This window comes from Rhamphochromis longiceps, linkage group LG19, assembly GCF_057381845.1.
Source record: "Rhamphochromis longiceps isolate RC_006_pf linkage group LG19, R_longiceps_female_GT1.1, whole genome shotgun sequence".
Taxonomy (NCBI): Eukaryota; Metazoa; Chordata; class Actinopteri; order Cichliformes; family Cichlidae; genus Rhamphochromis; species Rhamphochromis longiceps.
Genome location: NC_140575.1, coordinates 30,957,535 through 30,980,783, shown reverse-complemented (window position 1 = coordinate 30,980,783; position 23,249 = coordinate 30,957,535). Strand labels below are relative to the sequence as shown.

Genomic DNA, 23,249 nt, shown 5'->3' with positions numbered 1-23,249 from the left:
AACCCTTAAGTATATTAAACTTTCTCCCAAATTAAGCTCAAAAAGAAATAAAGAAATCTTAGCTGCTCAAGCATCGACATAACATACAACATTAACTTACCGGTAAAAAAAAAAGAAAGAGGTGCAGGGCTTCTGATAAACATTTATATTCACATTATCTTATGCTTATGTTTAGAGGCAACTCAGAAATCTGAGAAATGAAACAAAACAAGCCCACTTCATTGTTTTAAAGTTTAAATTAATACTAAATAATAAGCAAAAATTAAAGCAGGAATGAACATGAGAGCAACAAATCCAAAGGCAACACAGTTATATAGCTACAGCACATCACCTGCTACAAGCTGTAGGTATGAAGTTTCTATTTAATAATAATAATAATAATAAAAAAGAAGCTTACTTTACCAGAACTGGCCAAATCCGTACAATAATCTCTGTTTACAGTATTCACACAACTTTAGTCTTGGTCAGAAACATCATTACAAATAAATAATACTGACACCAAATAAACTTCCATTAAACGAAAAACAAACTGTTACGATTTAGCAAGCCATCTGAACTCTCTGTGAATCAGACACCGTTTGAAAAGACACTTCCTACAAAAGATGCATCAGCTCTATCAGTTTGATTTACCAGTTTAGAAATAAAGGATAAAGAAAAACAAAGATCACAGGAACCTGCTGACTAAAGATGAAAGATGGATTTGATCTAAGAAGTAAATAACCCTCATACTTTCTCCACACTAGCAACATTCATGCCACGTATAAGGAGTAAACCCCATGTGTCTTTGTATGTGCTGTAAGGCATGCATTAATGCAATCAAGTAGGGATGCACCGATATATTGACCGAACATCATTACGAACTGAAATCAATCATGTGGATGACCACTGGCTTCTCAGCACGTAAGACAACACTTATCAAAGTGAGAGGCCAGTGTTTATCTACAGTGTGCCATCAATTTTGAGCTGGTTTTAATGAGAAAAGGTAGCGTGACAAAGTATGAAAGAATTTTAAACATTTGCAACTTTTCAACAAAACAAAGAGAAAAATAAAAACGTATCAGCCTGGGCTATCGGCTAAACACTGGTGTCAGTACTTCACAATCAGTGCATCCCTACACTTAGGAGTTTGACACAGAAGCCATAGCCCTATTGCAAGTGATACTTGCTATTTTGAAACAGAAGAGGCAAGAAAATTCATTATAGGCAAGGGTTCGAAATACAAGCATGCTTCCTAACTCCCAACTCATAAGAACGGCTGCTTCGACCTCAGCACGATCTGATGTCAGCGTTTTAGTGTCTGTGGACCGATCACATTATTGCGTCACGACTGTGCAACTAAGAGAAAAAGAGCAAATGACTCTGCCCTTTTCTAACATGCAGTTAAAACTACAACTGCAACCCCCCTTTTCCCCATAAATGTAGCTATGTAGTTTCATTGCCTAAGCTTAAACCAGCAGTGCAAATTTTTGCCTTCCTCTTCTGGGACTGAGAGCAAAAACACAAACGCTTGTTAAGCATGCCAATGATATCTTCTGCTCTACTAGCCCAGTCACTGTTGACACTGCTAAGGGTAAGAAGTATAGGAAATGTCACCACAAGCAGCAAATATAATTACTGCTATCCTGTGAAGATGTTTGGCTGGGCAGATCAGCACTATATGACTGAATATAACCTATTCATCTACCCTGATATGTCATCTATACAGACTTTCTTGCTCTTTATGTCACATTTTCTGAATTCCCATTCTCCAACTCCGTAATGATATTTAGGTTGGAGACAGAAATCCCCTTTAGGGTTGCATCTGGAATAATAACTCTGCCAAATCAAACATGTGGAACTACCCACTGTGGGGACCCTTGTGACAATGGAGCGGCTGAAAATAGCTTTTGACTTCCCATATCACTTCTGCTGGTTTTTCACAATCCTTTATCACGAAGTTGCAGAGCTACTGCATCCCAACAATGTGACCGGTCGTTTGAAGTGACGGTCCTGGAGTAATATCAATTCTGATGTCGTCGGAACAACAACATGCAATATGAGACAGACCTTTAGTTTTATATCCAACCAGCTGCTCCAAAACTGTCTAATTTCTAAACTTTGCTGCAGAAAGTGATTAATACCTACAGCCTACTGATAAAGGTCTGAAAGCTTAAAGTTTAGTTCAAGAGTATATTTAACACAATTTATCCACATTTATTAAATCCCCCTGTGGCCTCCTGATTAATCCTCGTCTCCAGATTCAGGACTACTGATTATGTCCGTACATATTTTAAGCTAGGATGCTCTGCGGTTTCGCCCCCCACTGTTCCTTTTCTGTGTCCTGGAGAGAAAGCTGGAGTTTAGTCCAGAGTTGTGGGTTTCCACTGCTCAGAGCCTCCAGCAGCAGAGTCGTCTGCTCCTGAAGCTGCTGCAGCTGGTCTTGGGTGCGCTTATTCTCTTTGATCAGCTGCTTTGTGCGCATGGTGATCCCCAGCAAGCCGGACTTGTTGAGTATATTGTAGGTATTGCTGAAGCGCTTCTCCTTATTAGTGCGCATCGAGTCCTCATCCTCGAATTCGTCATCAAGCATCCTGTTGTCTCCTGCTAGAGTCCTAAATTCATCTGTGTAGGAGGGCAGGGAGCTGGTTCCTACCTGTGAGGAAAAAGACTTGATAAGCTGCTCTTGACTCTGTGCTTGGTTTGTTGGTGCTTCAAAGTTGGATGTGGTTTGGGCTGTCATCTGCAGTGCTGACAGGGGGCTGGGGGTGCTGTACACCCTGTGGCCATGATGATGCCTCCTCTGTCGCTGGTTATATCCTGCTGCTGTACTCCCCCTCACCCTTGAGGATCCTACCCTCTTAGTGGGTGTGTCCATGGGATGCGGGGCAATTTTGGGATATGATTTGAGGATGGGCATGTAGCTTTTTGACTGACGTGTGTTTTCAGAGCCAGTCTTAGGAGAGCTGTTGTTGTCATTTGATAGCATGGGTTGAAGAAGAACCACTTGTGACTGAGGCATTATTTCCAATGGTGAAGGAAAGTTCCACTGTTTTTCTGCTGGAGCTGTGGATGATTGCTAGAAAATAAGAAAAAAAACAAACAAACAGACCTTTAATGTTATAAAACATTTCTTATACTATCTATAATATGGTAGCTGTTAAACATAAAGTGCATGACAGAGTTACAGGGTTATAGTCGATGATCTCAGGGATTGTCAAGCTTCCATTTATATTACATTTAATGTGTCTGGTTAGTTCTGCTGTTGGCATCTCTGCATTATAATAAGATACTTGAGAGGCCTCTCTTCCACTTTGAAATGGATGAATGACTTAAGTGTGTCTGTGTGTTAGGGAGAGGACCTGCTACACTGAACCATCATCATAATATCAAAGTGAGACAAAACAGAGGGTGTTTATATCTGTTGGTTTTATTTAAACGAGAGCTCCATGTGAGTGCTTGCCGGGTTCGCTGTTTATCTCACGCTTTCAACTTTTGTGGGTGTATGTGTGTGTTTTTCGGTGAAAGAGGCCACTGTGTGTGGTGAGAGCTTTGTGTAGAGTGGTGAGAGATTTTACACAAGTAAACACAGACTGAACAACTTAGGAGGATTGTAGCCCCCCCCCAAAAGTTTTTTTTTTTTTTTTTTAAAGGAGAGGCAGCTATAGGTAATGATGTAATAATGTTTTCACTGTTCAGCTAATAACTGTTCTATTATAAACTCTAATTATGGAAGGCTGAATCATCATCAAACAGTAGCATTATTGCTTTTGGTGTGTTTGGGGTACAAAGTATGACTTACTGGGAGTGGATATTATTACCTCAGTGAGTGCACATTAACCCACCACCAATTCAGCAGCATTGATATCACTTTTGCTGATCTCAGAGGATAGCACAATTGAATTATAAAGAAAACTGCCCAGCCCCAGATCATACACAGTCTAAGGAAAGTGTTAAAACACAACATTACCCACAACATGCACAGACAGATCTGAATGCTCAATTTGAGTTAATAAACTCCATCCAAAATTAAGCTTTTAACTAATTTCTCTAAAAGTTCAGAGTACAAAACACTCTGAGCCAAACAATGCTCCATTGAGCACTAAAGCTCAAAGACAATATAGCAATAAAACACTCTAAGAGTAATGAAATACACAGTAGTCTGTTCAGACAAATATTGAAATATTTTACCTGCTTTAACACGAAGTTGTTCATGATGATCATTGGAGACAGTCCAGTGTATGAACCTCCCATCACAGCCACCTGTGGACCAGTTGGCTCCTGGCTGACTATTGACCCATTTCTTGCTGCATCTTCAGAGTCAGTCACTTCGACTGTGCTGAGGTACTCCGAGCTAGCATCTGAGAGGACAACACGACACATATATGAGGCTCATCATGTTTAAAAGAAAGGCTTCTGCTCTGTGTGGAAAAACATTAGCTGTATGAAAACAGTGGCAGATGTAGATAAATATCTGTAGCGTGTCTGAAAAAGGATACTATCATCTTAATGTGAAGGGCTAAATCAAATTCAGGTCAACCCCCATACTGTAAATAACCTACATAGAAAATGTGACCTAGATCTCCACATTTGATTAGGGTCGACCTTGTTCATGAACTGATAGACATTATTTGTAATTATATAAAGGCTAATTATATCCCAGGTCAAGACACGTGTTCTTTCAGACAAAATCAAGAATATTTTGCACAATCACAAGACTTAAAAGGCATGCTAGTTTTTTTTTGAATGTAAGCAAATCAAACCTGAGAAGCCTGAATCTCTTTCCAGGTCTTGTTTGCATGTTCCAAGGTGCGATGTCCGGGTGAACGGCAGAGTCCTGTGACTGCCTGGTTGATTAAACCGGTTCATGATGGTCTATCCAGGAGAAAAACAAAAGAAAAAAACAAAAACACATGGACAGACGAAGTTAAATAACTGCAACTTAATTTCTCCAGGACAGTCTTATGCAAGTTTGTGATACAGTTTGATGACATTTTTTCTTTATTTTTAAATCCATTCTGTGACTTGGGAAGGAGAGAATATTAAATATCTATGAGTAGCATGTCCATTTTAAAACAGTAATATTCCATTTCTTTGGATTTTTTTCATGACAGGTGACACATTATCCTATTTGGCTATGGAAGACATTGAGACTTTTTAAAGATCTTTGGCTACAGACAGATGGGTCACAATGATTGTTTTTGCTAATAATTTACACATTTTACAAACCTTTATAAACTACAATATTTAGGCCTTAGCAAACCTACCTGTTTCACATGTCATATCTTACGTGACAATCTAGTTATATAAAATATAAATTAGGAACAAATAAATAAACAGCAGCCAATTATAATTGTAAACAATCACAAGATAAAGGTGGCCACTCAGACACAGCAGGGCCAAGGCTTCAGCTTGTTCCCTTAATTTGTCCTTGCCTATAATTTTTTCATAGTAACTCATTACTATATACGATTTACAGTGTATAATGACTAAAAGCACAACAGTCACAGTATAAACACTCACCTCTAGTTAATACGTAATCTGTCTTTTTAGAGCTTCTACTTTGAATTGTTTACAAGACTGATCATCACTTCACGTTTAAGGCCTGTACTTTGCATTCATACTGTACATGACTGTATTTATTTTTCAACATACTGAAAAGAGCAGGCGCACACCCACAAACGGGATTACGTAATGTTTTAACATCATAAAAGCGTATTATTATCTGCCTTACGTCTCCCATTTTACAAACTCGAGCTGAACGATTGGATGAAGGGCCTGTGACCCTCCCACAACCACTCACTGCGATGGCTAGTCATGGCAAGACACACTTTAAAAAAACAAAACAAAACAATGTCGTACTTACCCAGCAAAAACAACAAATAAAGAAGTCCGTGCAGACAATCATTGTTATAAAGCTGGGATGCTGACCAGTCCAGCGTTTATAACTTCTTAACTAGCTACAGCTAGCATTGTTTTGCTATACACGCAACTTTGTCAACATTGGCCGTTAACGTCAAACAACGTACGCGACACAAACACACACACACAGCTTTAGGGTTACACAAATGTGCTTCTGCAATAACAAAATATGGAAAGCAACATTAGCTGCTGTCTGTATCATCGACAGTATGTTTTATCTGTTTACTATTCATTTAGCTGGGTAACGCTAGCTGCTAGCTACCTTAGCTTTAGATCAGAACTCTTGCTATCACGAGATCGATAAGCAATATGAGTACCAGCATAATTTCGACAAACCTTACCAAGACGTCGTTTGCTTCAAAGCGAAAATCCGACTTTAGTAGCTTGAAAATATGTGGCTAGTTAAAGCCACCCAACTCCCGTGTTGCTAACGCCAGCTCTACTTATGTGCTCTACAAAATAAACGCCCTCCACGCGGTCTTACAGGTAAACACAATTACGTGCGCGCATTCACGCAGATATGGTTTTAAACAAATCGGTGACAGAAAATCATTTGCATTTAAGTATTCATGCTGTGAATTAGTTTGTTATGGAATACATTTCTGAAAGTATTAAATAATAATCATATTTTTTTAAATCTTTTTTTTTTAACAAAAAAGCACAAAACACATTTGCAACTTTATTGTCTGTTACGGCAACCTCCTGGATAAGTTTCTAAAAGTAAGTAAGGGTTTTCAGATGATGGGGTTATAAGTCCAGTTTTTAGTGGTTGTAATTTAGGTGGTTTTAAGAAGTGTACTTTTAAGAGCTGTGACGGGAACAACAACTCCCTGTGAGACACTATTAAGGGCGTTAATAACCTGATACATAAAGGTTGCTACGGAAACGGGTGAAGTACATGTTTTATTCTTGGGGTTGGCGAAAGAGGAGCTTGTTTTGAGACTTATGCTCTGATGGGGTTACGCTATGGTGTGCGTAACCCCATCAGACTAGTTGTTTAGGCTGAAAAACGTCTTTTTAAAAAAATCTACCGTGTTTGATATTTTAGCCTACAAATGTAAACGGCCTATCATATAGTTTGCTATTATTTGTGATAATGTGAAACAGATTAAGACTGCCAGCAGTTGGTACATCTATTAGGATTGCCTACTGGTATATAATTATTGAATACAACTGGAATTACTAAACAATTACACAAGACAAGCCGACAATCATAACAGTTTTATTACAAAATAAATATTTAAATGAAATAAAACACTACGTCAGTCAAAATGCTATTTTTACATTTTCATAGATTTTCTTTATGTGATACATGAAACAAACAAACAAACAAACATACAAACGCCATTTAACATATCTACGAAACTTCATCCCTTCCATGTTGCAGTGTTTCTAGAAACAGAGGATGACACCTGTGGTGTGGGATTATGGGATTGTTGAGTCACCAGTTGGACACAAGGTTGTGCTGTTCAGCTGCACACAGCATATGGGATGAACATTTGAGACCGTAACTAATGCTTTTACATGTGGGAGCTCAAGCTTGGAATCTAATAAAAAAAGATTTTGAGGGCTTACATGATGTTTTAACGGCTATAAAAAGCAAAAATAATTTGTATTCAAGCTTTCCCCTGTTGCTGCAGCACTCCATACAGTGCAATTACTTTTAACCTGTCATAGCACTGTTTTTAAATTTCAACTTTAAGAATTTTTATTCCGTAGACACGCCGGTGAGCTGTCTGGAGTGTACCCTCTTTCCTGTCCAAGGTCAGGGACAGGCAGGCTCGAGCCTCCTCCACAACCATTACTTTGACAAGTAGATAAGACAATGTATACTGGATATATCCCACTGGAATACTTAAATCTGAATTCACATTTCACTTATTTGCTTACACGACAGTAAGAAACATGCCACACCAAATATTCCACGGCATTCAAAGGAAGCCTTGTGGGTATTAGTTGTATGGTCCTTGATATGTTTCAAGTACAGGCACAGGCAGAGTGAAGTAGTGTATCATTGAACGTGCACCGTATGTTATGTCCTTGTGACTGACACTCGAGAAAAAATGAGTGGTTTGCCAAAAACTGGGTCCAACCCTCTGATGTGCACTGCCCCTCTGTACAGTATTTAATTCAATCTGCATACCTCAAATACCCTCCTGAAGGCTCATGTATTGTCATAGAACTGCAACCTGTTTACTGTGAGCGACTAAACAAGCAACGCATGGGTATTTGGTCCTGAGTTGGAAATGCATGATGGGCGAGCTGAAATATCCGAGGATGTTTTGATCAAAATTATAAATGAAAAAATTGAAACGAGGAATTTCTACTCTTGCAAAAACATGTGTGCTACTCAAACATAAGTGTATTCATTATTTTAACACGAATGTGCCGGTTGCCGTTGATCTCGCCACACCCACTGTGCATCCATATGTTCATTTCAGATGAATGGGCCAGATAATCAAGATTAGCCTCTTGTTAGGAGAACATCTGTATGCTGGATTCCATAAATATGGAAAGTTTGAAGTTTTGGGAAAATCTTCGCTTTATGAACATTTCTGCTAAATGTTGTTTTCCCATTCAGGTCACATGATGCTGTTAAAGAGTTTGATTTATACACAACAAGCAATTATGCAACAATGGCTTTTGGAACAGATCTCAGATATGATGATGATCTGATTGCAAAATACTTTAATATAGAGGTTTAAAAACACTTTCCATAAACACTAGAGGGAGACATTTCCTTATCGCATGTACAAAGAAGTTGCACATCAAGTCCACAAGGTGTTCTCTGGTCCAACTATATTAATAAATATAGACTTTTCTTCTTTTTTACCTGTGTAACCTTCTTTTAAATACCAAAGGATTTGACAAATAATAACCGATACAGTAATACCTAGCATAAAAAGAAGACATCAGTCTGTTTGGTTCTACATTGCACTGGCTCCCAGGGATGTCCATTGTTTCAGGCTTGTAACAGCAGTGTTTCCACCAGTCAAAACGCACTTCCTGTTAAACCTTGTCGTTACAAAAACACCCTGCCCATCAGCATAAGGGCATGTCAGCAAATCAACCCAGCTGTTTGAGTCTCTTGCTGCAGACACAGTATTGATAGATGAGTGAAGGAGACTTTTGATGCTCCCACTGGGCTGGAAACAAATAGTGAGCCACACTGCAACAGGGGGTTGGGTCGCCACTGCAGTTACCTGCGAGGAATCTGGCACCTGTAGAACACAAGTGATAACGTAGCCTCTGTTAAAAGCTGTAATAAGATAAAATGGTGGATATGTGAACGTTTTCTCCCCCCCGTGTGCCCCTCACCTGTCACATTCCTTCTTTTTTTGTCTCTCCTTCCTCTTCCTTCCTCTTCGCCTTTTCCTGAACCAAGAACCAAATTATAAAAAAAAAAGCTTGCGTTTTTTGACAAATAGCAAAATTGATATTGTAAGAATATTCCCTTACTTTGGAACCTTCACAACAGGTTTCCTGATTCTGAGGGCAAAGGTTTCGATAAATTAACATGAATGTCCAGGTACAACATTTAAAAGTCTGTGAGAGTCACCCAGTCTTCTAGAAGTTACGTTTATGCTGCCTGCTATTAATGACCAAACTCGATTAGCAGATAGTGTGTCGACAGTGCAGGAATCTTTAGGAAAACAACTTTATTTTCTGTTAGGTATTCAATTCAAGTTTTTGGAGATGAATCTATGAGAAACATAAACATGACTTCCAGGAGACGGGGTTTATATTTTTCATACTTATCAATAACTTATGTCACAACACCCTTCTTTTTTTCTTACCTACATTCACATGTTTGATGCTCCACAAACGTCATCTCAACATATTCTTGACCTTGTTCTGATGGCCTGATTTTCAAAAGCTGGGAATGGAGGAGGGGTGGAGGTGAAACGGAGATTTGTCAAAACGATCTCATGAAGTGCTCACAGCTACGAGTTATAACTCACACTTATGTTGCACAACACTTAGGTCTTACCTGCATGGTAACGTTTGTGGTTTGAGTGGGATGACACTCCAGGTTCTCATCTCCGCAACAGCCAGCGCACCTCACCAGGGGAACGCAGGAGGGGCTGTAGATGTGCTCCACCTCCGATGGGTATTCCTGCACCACCTCCACCAGCTTCTCAATGGTGCGGCAAAAGCTGCGACCCCAAACTTTTTCAAACACAAGCACTGTGAATAAGAGTAGGCAAAGTATAAAGCAGTGCCATCTTTTTTCTGGGACTTCTCTGCATTTTTATTTGGTTAGCGATCAGTTTTTCGTCTTACTGTGACAACATCGATCGTATTTGACAGCTAAAAAAGCTAAACTTAAAGATGATACAGTTCTACACAAACAGTACTGGTAATTAGCTCAGTAATCCAGCAATGATATGCTTTCATGCCCTGTACACAGAAACCTATACACCAGTATGTATCCTGTTTTCATTTTCAGGGGGAAAGAAACATTTGTTTAATGTACAGTGTGCTTTCCTGTGGGAGTACATGTGTGAAAGTGTCCTAGTTGCTTTGGGGAGACTGTGGAGGAAGAACAGGGACAACTATGGCCAAACAGAGAAGTAAGAGAAAACAAACACTGGGAACATGGCCATGAACAGAACCCTGCTGGATCTGGAACTGGAGTTGCCCCGCAGGCACCTCTGGGACTGTGGTGACCCTCAGAGGTCACCAAATGGAGCCTTACACTACAACAGCTGTTTATAAAAGCAGACAGGCTGGGAGGAGACGGCTGGGGAAGCATCCATGGTAAGGAGATGAGGCCACGAACTGTAATGTAGTACAGTGCAAAGGGACAGTTCAATGGCCAGTTAGTGCCTCTTGAGTGGACTGCATGCCTTCTGCTGATCTGGCTCTTAGACGTCCATGCAGTCATTTCTGCCTGCAAGTTCTACCAGTGCATTGCTCTTTAATTAGCATTAATGTATAGCAATGTAAGGGAGCAAAAGGATATGAAGAGAGAAGGTCAGCAGTTGAGTAATCGTTGCTAGCCTAGACATGCTCTGCTGCGCTCTATATTCAGATGAAATTCGATGACTAACCAGCATGCAAGAGTAAAGAACTAAGTGTGACGAGCACAACGAGGGAATATATTTTTGTTAAACTCTAGTCTCCCCCTTTTGTTTTCTCTAAACCACAAACACTGTAGAAAATACAGCGTAACTAAAGAGTCAGAGCTACTCTCTCGAAGAAAGTTTTATTAACTCATTTTATCCAGGACATGCAGACTTAAAAGCTTAAAACTTGAAGAACTCCTTACCTTCCATTGTACTGTTTATACTTGCCAAGGGAAGACTCTGAAAAACACAAAACGTGGGGATCCAGAATTATTATTTGTGGTCTGACAGGATGTGACAGCGAGCCTCAAGACTGACAATGAAAGTGAAACAGGTACTGGCAATAAGCCAGAAACATTAAATACATACCTAAACATGAACAACATTATATAAAACTAATCCAAACTGTTAACCCACCCACTCAAATATAAACACTATTGCCTACAACCTTTATACACATAGAGAGGTCAGCCTGCCTTTACACTAACGTCTGACACCAGTGTTTTCATCCTCTGGTGGCGATAGCTGGAACAACAGTACACCAAAGTGGAAGGTCATTCCCACTCTGTTGGGGATGAGTCTTTTGGACAGGCAGCAGATAGAGGTCTTCATATATATCTACAGTGTGCCCAACTGTTTAGGTTCAAAACCTGTTTCCTGTGGTGTAACATTCAGCTCTCTATTTATTTTCCCATTGATTGTTTCCTCCTCCGTCTTGATTTTTTCCCATAATCCCATGATAAACAGAGTGAATTTTTCATTCGCCTGGGAAAACACAAAACCTCTGGTTGACTCCATCTCAGGAAGGGAAATCTATGTTTGATAAAATACCCTCCGGCAGAAGTGCAGGACAGGCGGCAGACAACCTGCTTCCGCAGATTCTCCTCGTCACTGGTGTTGGACTTGAGTTTCTCTATGACACATGCCGGATCACATTCATAGTGTAACAATGTTTTTGTAGACAATAGCAGTGGGACAAATGATACTGGAGCAAAAAGTCTTCATGCAACAGCAACCAGCCTGACAAGGACTTCCTCGAGTGATGGCAATAAAGACTGTTGCTTTATGCACCATCTGTGCTTTGTTGAAATCCATCCTTTTCCTGTTATGAACCAAAATTAGTTTCAGGATGAGGATAGTATCTGTCAGCATACTGCTGTATTCATCCTTCCCTCCCCCCTCCAAACAGTGTGATTTAAGAGGAATGTCCCGGTTTAATGATGATGATGATGATGCATTTACACTTGCAAACATTTCAGCAGTTCCCGTAAAACTGTCACTGACATGAGTGTCAGAAACTGACCTGTCCTCTGAGCTGCACAGCGTTCTGTATTAAAGACTACAAATATCACTCAAGAGTCCTTTCTGGGCAAAGGGAGCTGTTGAGGCATCTTCCCTGTTTTTCAACACAGTTGTTCTTGTTCTTCTGGCTAAAATCTACAGCTGTTGCTATGATTGCCGAGTTGTTCTATAGTGTAGCATCCATCGGGCTGTGTCAGCCTCACTGAAACACAGCAGGATATAAGCTCTACTTGCAGAATATTCTTTAAGCACAGCATGGGAAAGTCACAGTTCAGTTCCAGTTATTGTCAAAAGTTGCTTTCATTTTCAGGCCCATTGAGCGTATTTTATATTCAATGGCAGGCTGATAAAATGAATCTCGTGTCCAACGTTAACTGGCATAAGATCAGCTTCCCCTTTTCCACCCTTTTGCGTGTCGTGGCTGCTCCACATCACAAGGGTTTTTTGGCTCTGGCCTCACTTGCCTCTCTGAACGTTTTGAGGTTTTGGAGGATTTTCTAACCTTGGTCATGGGTTAAGCCTCGACATGATGAGGAAACATCTTTGGTACCCTTTGCGGTGGAGAGCAGAGGAATGAGCTGCCCAAAAGAATCCACCAGATTCTTAAAAAGGCTTCATGAGGATCCTCACGTAGCAATTCCCTCCGTCTTATGCACTTAGAGTGTTAACTGTATGATTCATGGTGACAGGGGGTGATTAGGCTCTTGTGGAAAGGGGGACTGTTTCACATTAATAAATGTGTTCAATGTGTCATTAATCCTAAAAGCATGCTCGCTTTCTGTGAAGTCCTGAATGTTTCTTACATTTTGTTCCCTGGTGACCTTTTTCAGGGAGTTTACTTGTCCTCAGAGTGTAACGTTACCATGTGTCATTATCATTTATTGGTTTCATAATGTGGGTGTTAGGACCTTTGATTAAAGGCTATAGAAATAAACTAGACATGACTAGACTAAATTCATCTGTTCTTGGTTTATAACCCAATACTTCTCCTCTTTGTCAATTGTATTGGAATTTTCACTTGTATGTACAACATCTGGGTTTTTGCAATTGACAGAAAGTGCTGAAATATCAAGAAGGAATTAAGAGCAGAAAATCCCTCCTCTTTTTACCATTACACACAAGCAGAAACATCCATTCTGTCTTTCCAGTAAATGAGTTTTACAGACTGTTTCTGTCTAACACAAAAAAAGCTATGCTTCATAAAATGGATTAAATATTCTGGGCTGTAGTCTGACACAAAGATTAAAATTATAGTCTTATATTTTATAGACTCTATATACAAGACTTAAACGTTGGCAATACATAAAAACTAGCAACAGCTTTGGAGGGTCAATTCATATACAGGTACATATGTGAATGTATCAAACAGGTAAAGAAAAGTCCATGGATTACATTTGATTTGATTAATAACGGCCCATCGCATCCTTACTTTTAATCCTAATCTTAATCCACCATATAAAGAATGAATGAATGCAAATGTGTACTGTATGTTAATAGAGGAATCAAAGATCAGGACCTAACAATTACCATCATTATCAACAAACGATTAGTTTATTTTGAAAATTTCAGAAAAAAGACCAATATAAAATTATATATGTTATAAAAAATTGTACTGATTGGATTGGAAACAACATGGCAGTGCAGTGGCTTGGACTCTACAGGTGTGGTGACTTTACATGGTCTACATATGCATGTGTTATTTTCCTCCATGTTCCAAAGATAATGCATGCGAAGATCATTTGTGATCCTACATTAGCTGTAGGTGAATAGTTGCTTCTCTCAGTGTTAGCTCTGTAAAGCTGGTGTACTCCATCTCTCAACTAATGTTTGATGGGACACGCGTAAGCAAATCTTTGATCCTAGCAAGATAAAAAAAATATTGGGATGCCACATCTCCTTTAAGCTTTATGTAACTGGTAATTGACATTTTATTTAAACATAACTTGGACCTTTCAGTGATTAAGTGCCTAAACTTTCCAGCTATTCCTGTGCCAGAGAAACCTTTCTTACTGCATCTACAAGGTTCCATAAGTAACACACCCTTGTTTGGCTACTGTAGTTGTACAAAATGCTTTCAGGTCTTGACATTTAGTACTTTACGGTGGCGCAGTGTGCTTCAGTATTTCAGTAATCAGCTGGAGAAAGCGAGTATGGATTGAGTTGTCTGTAGTAGTTGTAGCTGAAATAAAACATTGTTTATAAGGTTCTGTTCCTACTACTGCTGGTTAAGAGTTTGTGCTGTACTCTAGGTCAAATCAGAGGACCTGTTGCGTCCCTGGGCTCCTGCCATTGGGCCGCAGAGGCCCCAAGCCTCATTACTCTGCAGTCCCACACAGCTGAAATGCGTCATCTTTAACCTCCTTGCTTATTCCATCTGTCAGAGGAAGGGCAGCGTGGATAGGGAGCAAACCTAAAACATGATGGGGACCCAGCATAATTGTCAGAAGATGTTTCAGCTTTGAGGGTCAAGTGGGGGAGGAGGTAAACAGCAGGTACCCATGGCCCTCTGCCAGAAAAATCTGGAGTCCAGCCAGCTTATTCCACAATGTATTTTTCATAAGGAAAGAACAGGATGGCAGATCAAATACAAAGGTTCCCAAACCAATTTAGGGTTATTAGATAGAAAAGCCTATTCTGAAGGCTTGGAGGTTAGGTTCGTCTTCTCCAGTGGATTGCATAAGAGTAAGGGTGGGGCATGCTTTTGTTTTCCAGCAGAGTGAAATGGAAGTTTTCTAAAGGCGGCTATAAATCACAATTAAATGCTTTCACGTCATTCCAGTATTCCAGTATAAAACAGTAATAATTAATCATTATCAGTAACCAGCGTCCCATACATACATTGTTCAGATTTCACAAAGTAATAGACGGCTATCTTAAAGCCTGCAGTAAGATTTTCTTTTCACATGCTGGTAGGGCGTTTTAGGTTATATCTCTTGTGGTTGACAATACAATAGGATTTAATTCATACTATTCACAATGGAGCCAAGACACTGAAAGGAATGAGTGTTTCACAACATGCTTGTATTTCCACCATTAGAAAGCCGACCACATTCTACAGTTTTCGGCTGAAAAACAACTTTTCATGTGTTATTCTGCAAAAAATGTTGCCATATTACATGCAGTTTTAATGCTGACTCATTGCTTCTGTTGACTAAAGATTAGGTCATCTGATTAGCACACATGTATCGTTGGATCTCCTGCTTTGATGGTATTCAGGCTGTAGTAGTAAACTGTAGTCCTCTAGGCAGTCCCCTTAATCTTTGACCATCTGACAAACTGTAATTGCTTTTACATTAATTAGTTCAGTCAAGCTGGATAACTTGACTGACTGGGTTTGCTAAATGAGGTAAAGAATGACAGTAAACTAAATGAAATGAGTAAATATAAGTAGTCTGGCAGTTGGGTGATTCTGAAGACGCATAACAAGGGAATTTTTAAGTGGACTTATCTTGTGTTTCTTTATTTTCTCTCACATATTTTGGTACAGTGGTAGAAGTTTGCATAAATCATAACAAAGGTTTTAAATTTTAAATGGTCAAGAATACGTACAAGTAATCACTGTAAGCCAAAGTCTCAGACTGCAGACGGCTTTAAATGCTCATTTTCTTTGGACAAATTTTGTCTACTCTTGTATCTGTATTATGTCACAGAGGACGTGGAGCCCTAACTTGGTTTTCTCAGGGAGGCAGCCAATCAGAAGGGGGGACAGTGGATACTCAATAAGTTAGAAATGATGCTTTACTGATCTTCCTCATGTGCCCTTTATTGCTAACCAGATTCCACGTCATCAGCGCCATGGCCACAACATTAACTCATGGCCTTCTCGTGGAGCATGAAGTCACTCTCTCCACCACTACAAAAAAGACCGGTTCTCTTTTGTACACACATGGCGGGTCAGCTTTTGACAGCGGTGCTATTACAGGACTGAGAAGTACCCAGTCTCTAGGTGGTCACTGGATATAGCCAAAAGACTGAAAAACTTCATTGGAGCATGCGGTAAACATTCCACAGCAATGCCTTGAATCATCAGAGAGACTTTGAAATCACGAGTTATTCCACATGTAAGTACACAAACACACATAGATCACACAGATTCAAACAAAAAAGTAGCATAAATAGGCATGCATAACTGCCAGATTTCAGAATAAATGCATTTTAATTGATATTATGCATACAGCTAAGCTAAGTGTTCTTGCTGGGAGATAGATGAGACTCACTGACATCGTCATGTCTGCCCTTTACATTAAATATGGTGGATCCATGTGCAGGCAGACCCATTCTCAATTTGGAGCCACATGCACTGGATCCTGCTGCTGAGATACGGCAGAAAAAGAGATTTGTTGTATGAAAGCTGACAAAAAGAATAGGTATCGTTTGTGCAACAACCAAACCAACCCTTTTCAAGCCTAAGTGCTGAAGTTTGAAAACAATCCTGCTTTTTTTGGCATTGCCGTCTAGTCAAAAAACAACAAGAAGTAAAATAGGATCAAGTGATGAGGGAGAGGTAAGGGTCGGCATAAATTTTAATTTAGATAACCACGATTTCCCCAGTATAAGTCCATTAATGCATGCATAAATGTCTCCCCAAGGACGCACACAAAAACACACAACCACTGTGTAAACTGTGCACCCTGTCCGCAAACATACACACACGACAAGTCTTGAGATAAGCTGACCGGTGGTAATTGTGGTCTCCATTACAGTAAACGCTGTTCTGTAAACCACAGTAAATTACATCCAGATGGGAGATTAAAGCTAGCTGAGTAGACAGCTGCCCTGAGCACAACCACTCCTCCTCCTCTGTTGGAGGAAGGAGAACTCCATATTTCCTGATTGCGATTGCAACTCTCCCCTGGGCTAGGACATTACAACCAGGGAGAAGTACCACAACAACACAGAGGGGCAGTCAGCAGGTCACCACCACTGCAGGGACTCCCGTGCAGACATCTGATCTACACAGGAAGATGTGCTAAGCGTAAGACAGAGTAAGCCACGGCGGGAAGGGAGCAGTCGACTTAATGTTTGATTATACATTTGCTCTTTGCTCTGACTTGAACACAAACACATGCGTGCGGTACAGATGGCCAGTCTCAAGTATTGTTTTGGTGCGGAGGGTGATTTAAAGGAAACACCTGTGTGGCGTCATGTCCTTATGAATACAAAAGCAGAAGCTGAGGCTCACTGCCTTTAGAGGCACAGAAACACGGTGTACCGATGAAGTGATGATCTTCATCAGAACTCTGGCAATAACACATGGGTTAGGCATAATTTCCCCATATCTGTTATACAATTTAAAAAGTCACTCAAAGAATTTCATAATTGCATTTCAGTGAGGCATATAATCCTCAACCTTTGCTATTTTTTTCCACAGCTTCATCATAACATAATCACAAAAATATTTTTTCAGAAGTTGACCAAAATTGCGAGCTGTGCACATGTCCAAATCTTCAGGACATGAGTTATTTCACCTGGAAATGCTGCCAAATGCCATTCAGGTTTGGTTCTGTTTATGCAAGCATGAAATACAATCACTACGATCACTAAGAGATCGGCTTTGTACGGAGAGCATTCCAGTGGTTTTGATCTAACTCAGGGATAGCTGTCAAATGAGCAGGAGGCAACAGGTATTTAAAAGCAATGTATAGGCAGGTTTCACAGTAGTCCTACTACTGTAACTTCAGGTTAAAACACACACTGTACTGTACATGCAGGTCTGCCAATAATACAGTAAATAGACGACTGCTTTGTCCCAAGAAATACACTGTACAAAATAACAAGAGATTTGGCTAAAACCAATAATCTTTTCCATATACAGTACTTCCCATAAAGTAATATTAGGTTTACTGAACTCTGTTTGTAGTTCATGTGTAAAACACCTGGTGGATGGCATGGAGCTTGTACTGTATTTCATAAAAGGGTGACAAAGCGGCCACTATTGTTGAGAAGGGAAACCCAGGTGCTTCCACCCTCAGTGACAAGCCACAAAGCTTGGAAGTTTGACCTGCTCATTTCAATGGGAATCAACATCAGCAGAATACACCTACTGTTACAGTGTTGATTTATGATAAAAAAAAAAAAAATACTATTTACATACATATTTTTATACTACGCTGTTTCCGTTTTCTCCGATGACACCATGTCACCATGCTTCTAACATAACACACCAGTGTTAGTGATAAAAGTTATCACACCACTGATTTGCAGCATGGGATTACTACAAGGAATAGCGAGAGGTGGAGAGATGGGTGTAGCTAGGCTTTCGCTGCGAATCACAGCCATCTGTCTTTAGTCATCTTATCCCTTTTTATGGAACATAGCGAGATAGCAGAACACAGCCTTTAATCCAGCCAATCTTTTCCTCTTCACTGGTTCTTTATATCTCTTCTGTCTTATAACAATTACCCAAGAACACTGGGGAAAACACTCCTTCTTTTAACCTGCTGTGAACTACTGATATATGCAGTAATGATAGACTCGCCCTCTGTATGTGACACACATTCACACACACACACAGACTACACTATAAATCTCATGCAGGACGGTATTAAACAGTTGAAGTCAACTCCAGCTTCTCTGCTGTCCACAGCTGTAATTGACCACATGATTCACAGCTGTGACAGTTAGGAAAGCTAATCATTATTAAATTATTGGTCTGCGATTCCCAGACACATGTCTAGTGTCTGTATTTCCAGACATAACTTGGTGTGTGAACTTGTGAAAAGAGCTGCTGGTTTGAGTTGAATTGTATTGAAGCAGGAAAACAAAGAAAACGTTTAAATTTACAAATGATCAGTAAATGCAAATAAGTTTTCAGCAACTGCAGGGATCCCGAGGTCAAATCTTCACATACTGTATGACATCTAATTGGTCAGGTTAGATGTTTGATCTGTTACATTGGCCATCAGTCTTTGGGTGCAGCAGAGGGCATCTAACCTGCTACACACTGAGGCCCCTGGATTTTGTCACTCCTGTTTTGACTAACCGGGCCATGAGCTGATTATGAGGATTAAAGGAAATGTGGTAAACTCATGCCTCTCCCACTCACTCTCAACTTAAGCAACAGCTGCAAAGTCTCTGGGTTTGGGAATCTGTTTTTTTTCCAACCCTGAGAGCCTGGCTGAGTCAGCGAGTAGTACCTCTATGTGAGGCCTGCAGCTTTGCAAAGGGGAAGGGGGTGTTACTTGATTCAACAGGAAAGCAGCAGAGTATGAAGTGTGACACTGGCAGTGAATGGACAAGAGAATTGCCTGGTTTTGCATTAAACATAAAAGCCATCAGAGACAGCTGAAAGTCCCCAGCCACCTTGGAAGGAAATCAGAGACTGAATAGGTTCAAGGGCTGAAGCATACGGTGGCACAAGTCCGAATGTTCAATGACACATCTTCTTACAGGTATTTCTGGCACAACACAGGCCTCTGAATGACTCCTCACTCCAATTTCACCGTTTCCCCTGTTCTGACAGACTTTCATTAAGAGAATAACAGGCGACGCCAGACAACAGAACAGACCAGCTTTGTAGGCCGATTTAACTCCTGACACTGATACGGCTTCCCTGAAATTATGCTTTTAATTGAATTCCACATGCTCACACTGGTTCATCTTCATTACTGTTATTCTTGGAATAAAGCAGTTAAAGAATGCTGCCTTCTCTTCGTGTCCTTCTAAGAAAGCACAAGAAGGGAAAGCTGCAGGTGCCTGCAAGCTTAACATGATCCAGTTTTACTAAATACACTTTCAGACTATAAGCAGCTCCAGGATCTGCTACATCTACTACCTGGAAAGAAACACAGCAATCTCCCATTTAGAGAACATATCGCCAACATGACGACCAGAGTGCTCCCCTTGATGGAAATTTATACCGAAAAAAAGATCCCACCATAGCCTACAAGAGTGGGAATATAACATAATCCATGTCTGTGAACCTAGCTTTTAAAGTATGATGCGGCTGTAATTATGAGCTTAGCAAGCTTTGCAAAGTATAACAGTGAGTCACCTTGCATCATTTGCTCCACAGAGAGAGTGATGCAGTTTGTCACGTTTCATCTTATGAATGAGGGGTGCCCGATGGCGCTCATTCAAAGCAGCATGAGAAAGAACAATAGATCATTATCACTTGACTGGCTTCTGATGACTCGAGCGTTTCATATGTAGGTTACACTTTGAACTTAAACGAGGCTATTAGCAGACCTAACAATAGGCGCTTTATTTATCATTCTATAACGAGGTGCATTATTTTCTACTTTGCTGGGTTACTGGTGGACAAAGCAGACACAAAATAAACCGAGCAGCGTGTGAAAATCTCAACCCAAAGTCTCTGTGGTTTCAGTGCAAAGTAGGAGAGGAGGGGGGAGAGTGGGGGAAACAAGCAATCCCCTCATTTTGCTTCTGAGTGTAAAGTTTCACCGAAGCGTGCAACGTCCTACCTGTGCAGGTGAGAACTGCAGATAAAGCGCCACCACAGTCCCGATGACAAAACCCAGTAACATTTCGTGACGTCTGTGCGTGGAGAGTGGCGATGGCTCCCGATGGAGATAGTGGCGGAAAAAAAAAATCCAACAAAAGTCCCAAAATACTCAGAAACAGAAGCAAACAGAAAAAAACTCGCTGCCAGGGATTTTCCAAGTCATCTGCTCCCGGTTTAGTAGCGCGGAGAATGAGTGGAGTCACGTAGCTCCGCGCGTGTAACCTGATGAAGTAGATTGTGCTCACTAATGAATAAGGCCCCTCAGGAGAAAGTGGAGGTGACGAGGAGGCAACACAATAATACTTTAACAAAAAAAGGAGAAACTGATAAATATTCACATTTACACACTTTTTGTGTCTCGTTTTCCTTTAATATGAGCTTAAAAACGGATTCTGTGGAAATAAAAGCGTGAACGCCAGATGTGACGACGCATATTCAGTGAGCAGCTTTCAGTCCAAGATCTCCAAGTAAGGAATCCGCTTCAAAAAATCACGCATGAAGTTGTGCCAACAACTTTCAGTTTCCAGTCCTCCTCTGAGCTGCAGTCAGCAGAAAGACAGAGAGAAGCACTTGCGTCTAATTGCTCCGCGCCACCTTTTCACAAGACCGTTTAATCTCCTCCCCTTTTGTCTTGGTCTCTGCCCTGCTGCATCTGTCTACATACAACTTACTGATGACATTTTACAGCTTCCTCCTTTTAGCTGCAACATAAAAAGGTAGTTTATTTAGTTTGTGATGCTGTAGTGCAATTCTAGACTATACACCGCAGGTGATTTAAACTATAGAGCGTACACAGAAACATCCTCCGAGTGCCTGCGACATTCTGTGAGCGCAATTCAGGCTGGGTAAACATTTGGAGATCTTTTAACTGCTGACATGGATGGTAGACTCATTGCTCGTGCACGGAGATTTTCCTCTGAGTCTATTTATTCAAGTTTGCAAAGGCAGAAAAGGGAGATTCCTATTCTGTTGACACACAGGCTTACTCTTCAGTGTGGGACTTCTGTGTTTGCAGAAACACTGGAACGAGAGGATTCCTTGTGGGCTTCCACACATTCCTTCAGCAGTGCTCAATGGCCGCATTGGCTCTGCTATTGAACAGACCACACTCAGGAGTGTGGTGTCTCTAAACATCTTAGACACTTAGACACCCCCCACCCACCAGCTACCGGCTATTCCACAGAATCAGTAAGAGCAAACTATCAAAGCTGATGAAAGACGTTTCACGCTCGTCTTTTCCTGAACTGTATCTCCAGATGGCAATGATGGATGTCTCTTGAAATTCAGGGACATGACAAGAAAAGCAAACATATTCTTCAGGGAACTTGACTCTGCAATTACTTTGTTCTCTGCTGCTTTTAAATGTGCAGTCATTGTCTTGATAGTCAGCGGTTTTTTTTTTTTAAACAATATCGTTTTCAGACTGTCTAATTATCCAAAATATTCTGCAATATTCCAAATGCAGATGTTCAGACGCTGTTTCTCCCTCTTAAGTTGAGAAAGGGATACCTCCAATTTAGAAAAAGTTCTACGTAAGGCTATAATAACAGAGTACAAGAGATGTTCATGCCTTTTTAAAAATGTTTTAGAGAAAAGCTAAGGGTCATAGCATCTCCTCCCTGCTATAGCGCAGGGACAGCATGCATTTTAACAGAAGTCAGAGCGACTCTCACCATCATCTCGCCATCTACTCAGTGATCTATCTGTGTTTTGAAAGGTGCACCAGCTGATAGAGCCTAATAAGCTCACTCAAACAGTTTGGACTATAAATACATGCTGATAAGACGAGCAAACAAGGTTTTACTGATAATGTACTCCAGTCCAGTCCAGTGGAGATGGATCTGTCTGCTGTCTGAAAGTGAAACAACTTTGAGGCCCCCGTTGCTTTTGCTGAAACCACAAAGCTTGATAGCGGTAACCACATGTCTCCTCAATTCTGAGATAAACGATGTGATTGGAGAAGATTTAATATTCATTCATTTAAAGATTTATTTTGAAGGGTGGGTGTTTTAAATTATTAATTTGATGAAATTAAGTTTTAAAACTAACTGAGATGCTGTTTTCTTCTTTCTTTGTAGTTAGACTCATGACAATCAAGGAATGAGGCTAAAATGTGAGCTAAACGTCCTCTCTAACTGTGATCTAGCTGCTTGGTTGAAAGAAGGTAGGCTGTTCGAACAAATAAGCCCAAATGTCTTTTGAAATTGTGAGGACCAAATGGGTGGCTCTCAGGAACTGGAGTGCAAAAGCGAATAAGAGTTCCCTGTTGCTGTTGACCCCTCATTTTCCAAGATTGCTGAGTAAAAGTTAAACAGATGAACAACATTAATGATGTCCATTCATCATTGTTGGGGCGACTTTGGTTTCCTCCACAGTGAGGCCTTTAAGGGGAACGCTGAGAGGCAGAGAGCCCCTTACTTTGAAGGATCTCATTAGAGGCCTACAGGGAGACCAATGTTTCTGCTAAAGACAGAAGTTGGTCGCACTGTCACAGTGAATCTTGTGAATTAATTCAT

At 40.5% G+C, this 23,249-nt stretch overlaps 2 protein-coding genes across 4 annotated transcripts; both read right to left on the bottom strand.

The window, feature by feature from the left end:
• Positions 1-165: 165 nt before the first annotated feature.
• cipca (CLOCK-interacting pacemaker a) lies at positions 166-6,375 on the bottom strand. Of its 2 annotated transcripts, none has more exons than XM_085391984.1 (4): positions 6,240-6,375; positions 4,740-4,851; positions 4,168-4,337; positions 166-3,055 (listed from the first exon to the last, which is right to left on the bottom strand). In XM_085391984.1, exons 2-4 carry the CDS (start codon positions 4,843-4,845, stop codon positions 2,270-2,272), a joined length of 1,062 nt encoding a protein of 353 aa, XP_085248110.1. In that variant the 5' UTR covers positions 4,846-4,851; positions 6,240-6,375; the 3' UTR covers positions 166-2,269. The 2 variants fall into 2 exon arrangements, with proteins under 2 accessions (XP_085248110.1, XP_085248111.1); XM_085391985.1 differs by having other exon boundaries at positions 6,235-6,369.
• A 2,458-nt stretch (positions 6,376-8,833) lies between these two features.
• pgfb (placental growth factor b) lies at positions 8,834-21,489 on the bottom strand. 2 transcript variants are annotated; one of them, XM_085391411.1, is made up of 7 exons: positions 20,693-21,480; positions 11,171-11,207; positions 9,890-10,086; positions 9,696-9,775; positions 9,358-9,387; positions 9,217-9,273; positions 8,834-9,119 (listed from the first exon to the last, which is right to left on the bottom strand). In XM_085391411.1, exons 1-7 carry the CDS (start codon positions 20,753-20,755, stop codon positions 9,098-9,100), a joined length of 486 nt encoding a protein of 161 aa, XP_085247537.1. In that variant the 5' UTR covers positions 20,756-21,480; the 3' UTR covers positions 8,834-9,097. The 2 variants fall into 2 exon arrangements, with proteins under 2 accessions (XP_085247537.1, XP_085247538.1); XM_085391412.1 differs by lacking the exon at positions 9,358-9,387 and having other exon boundaries at positions 20,693-21,489.
• Between the last annotated feature and the right edge of the window lie 1,760 nt (positions 21,490-23,249).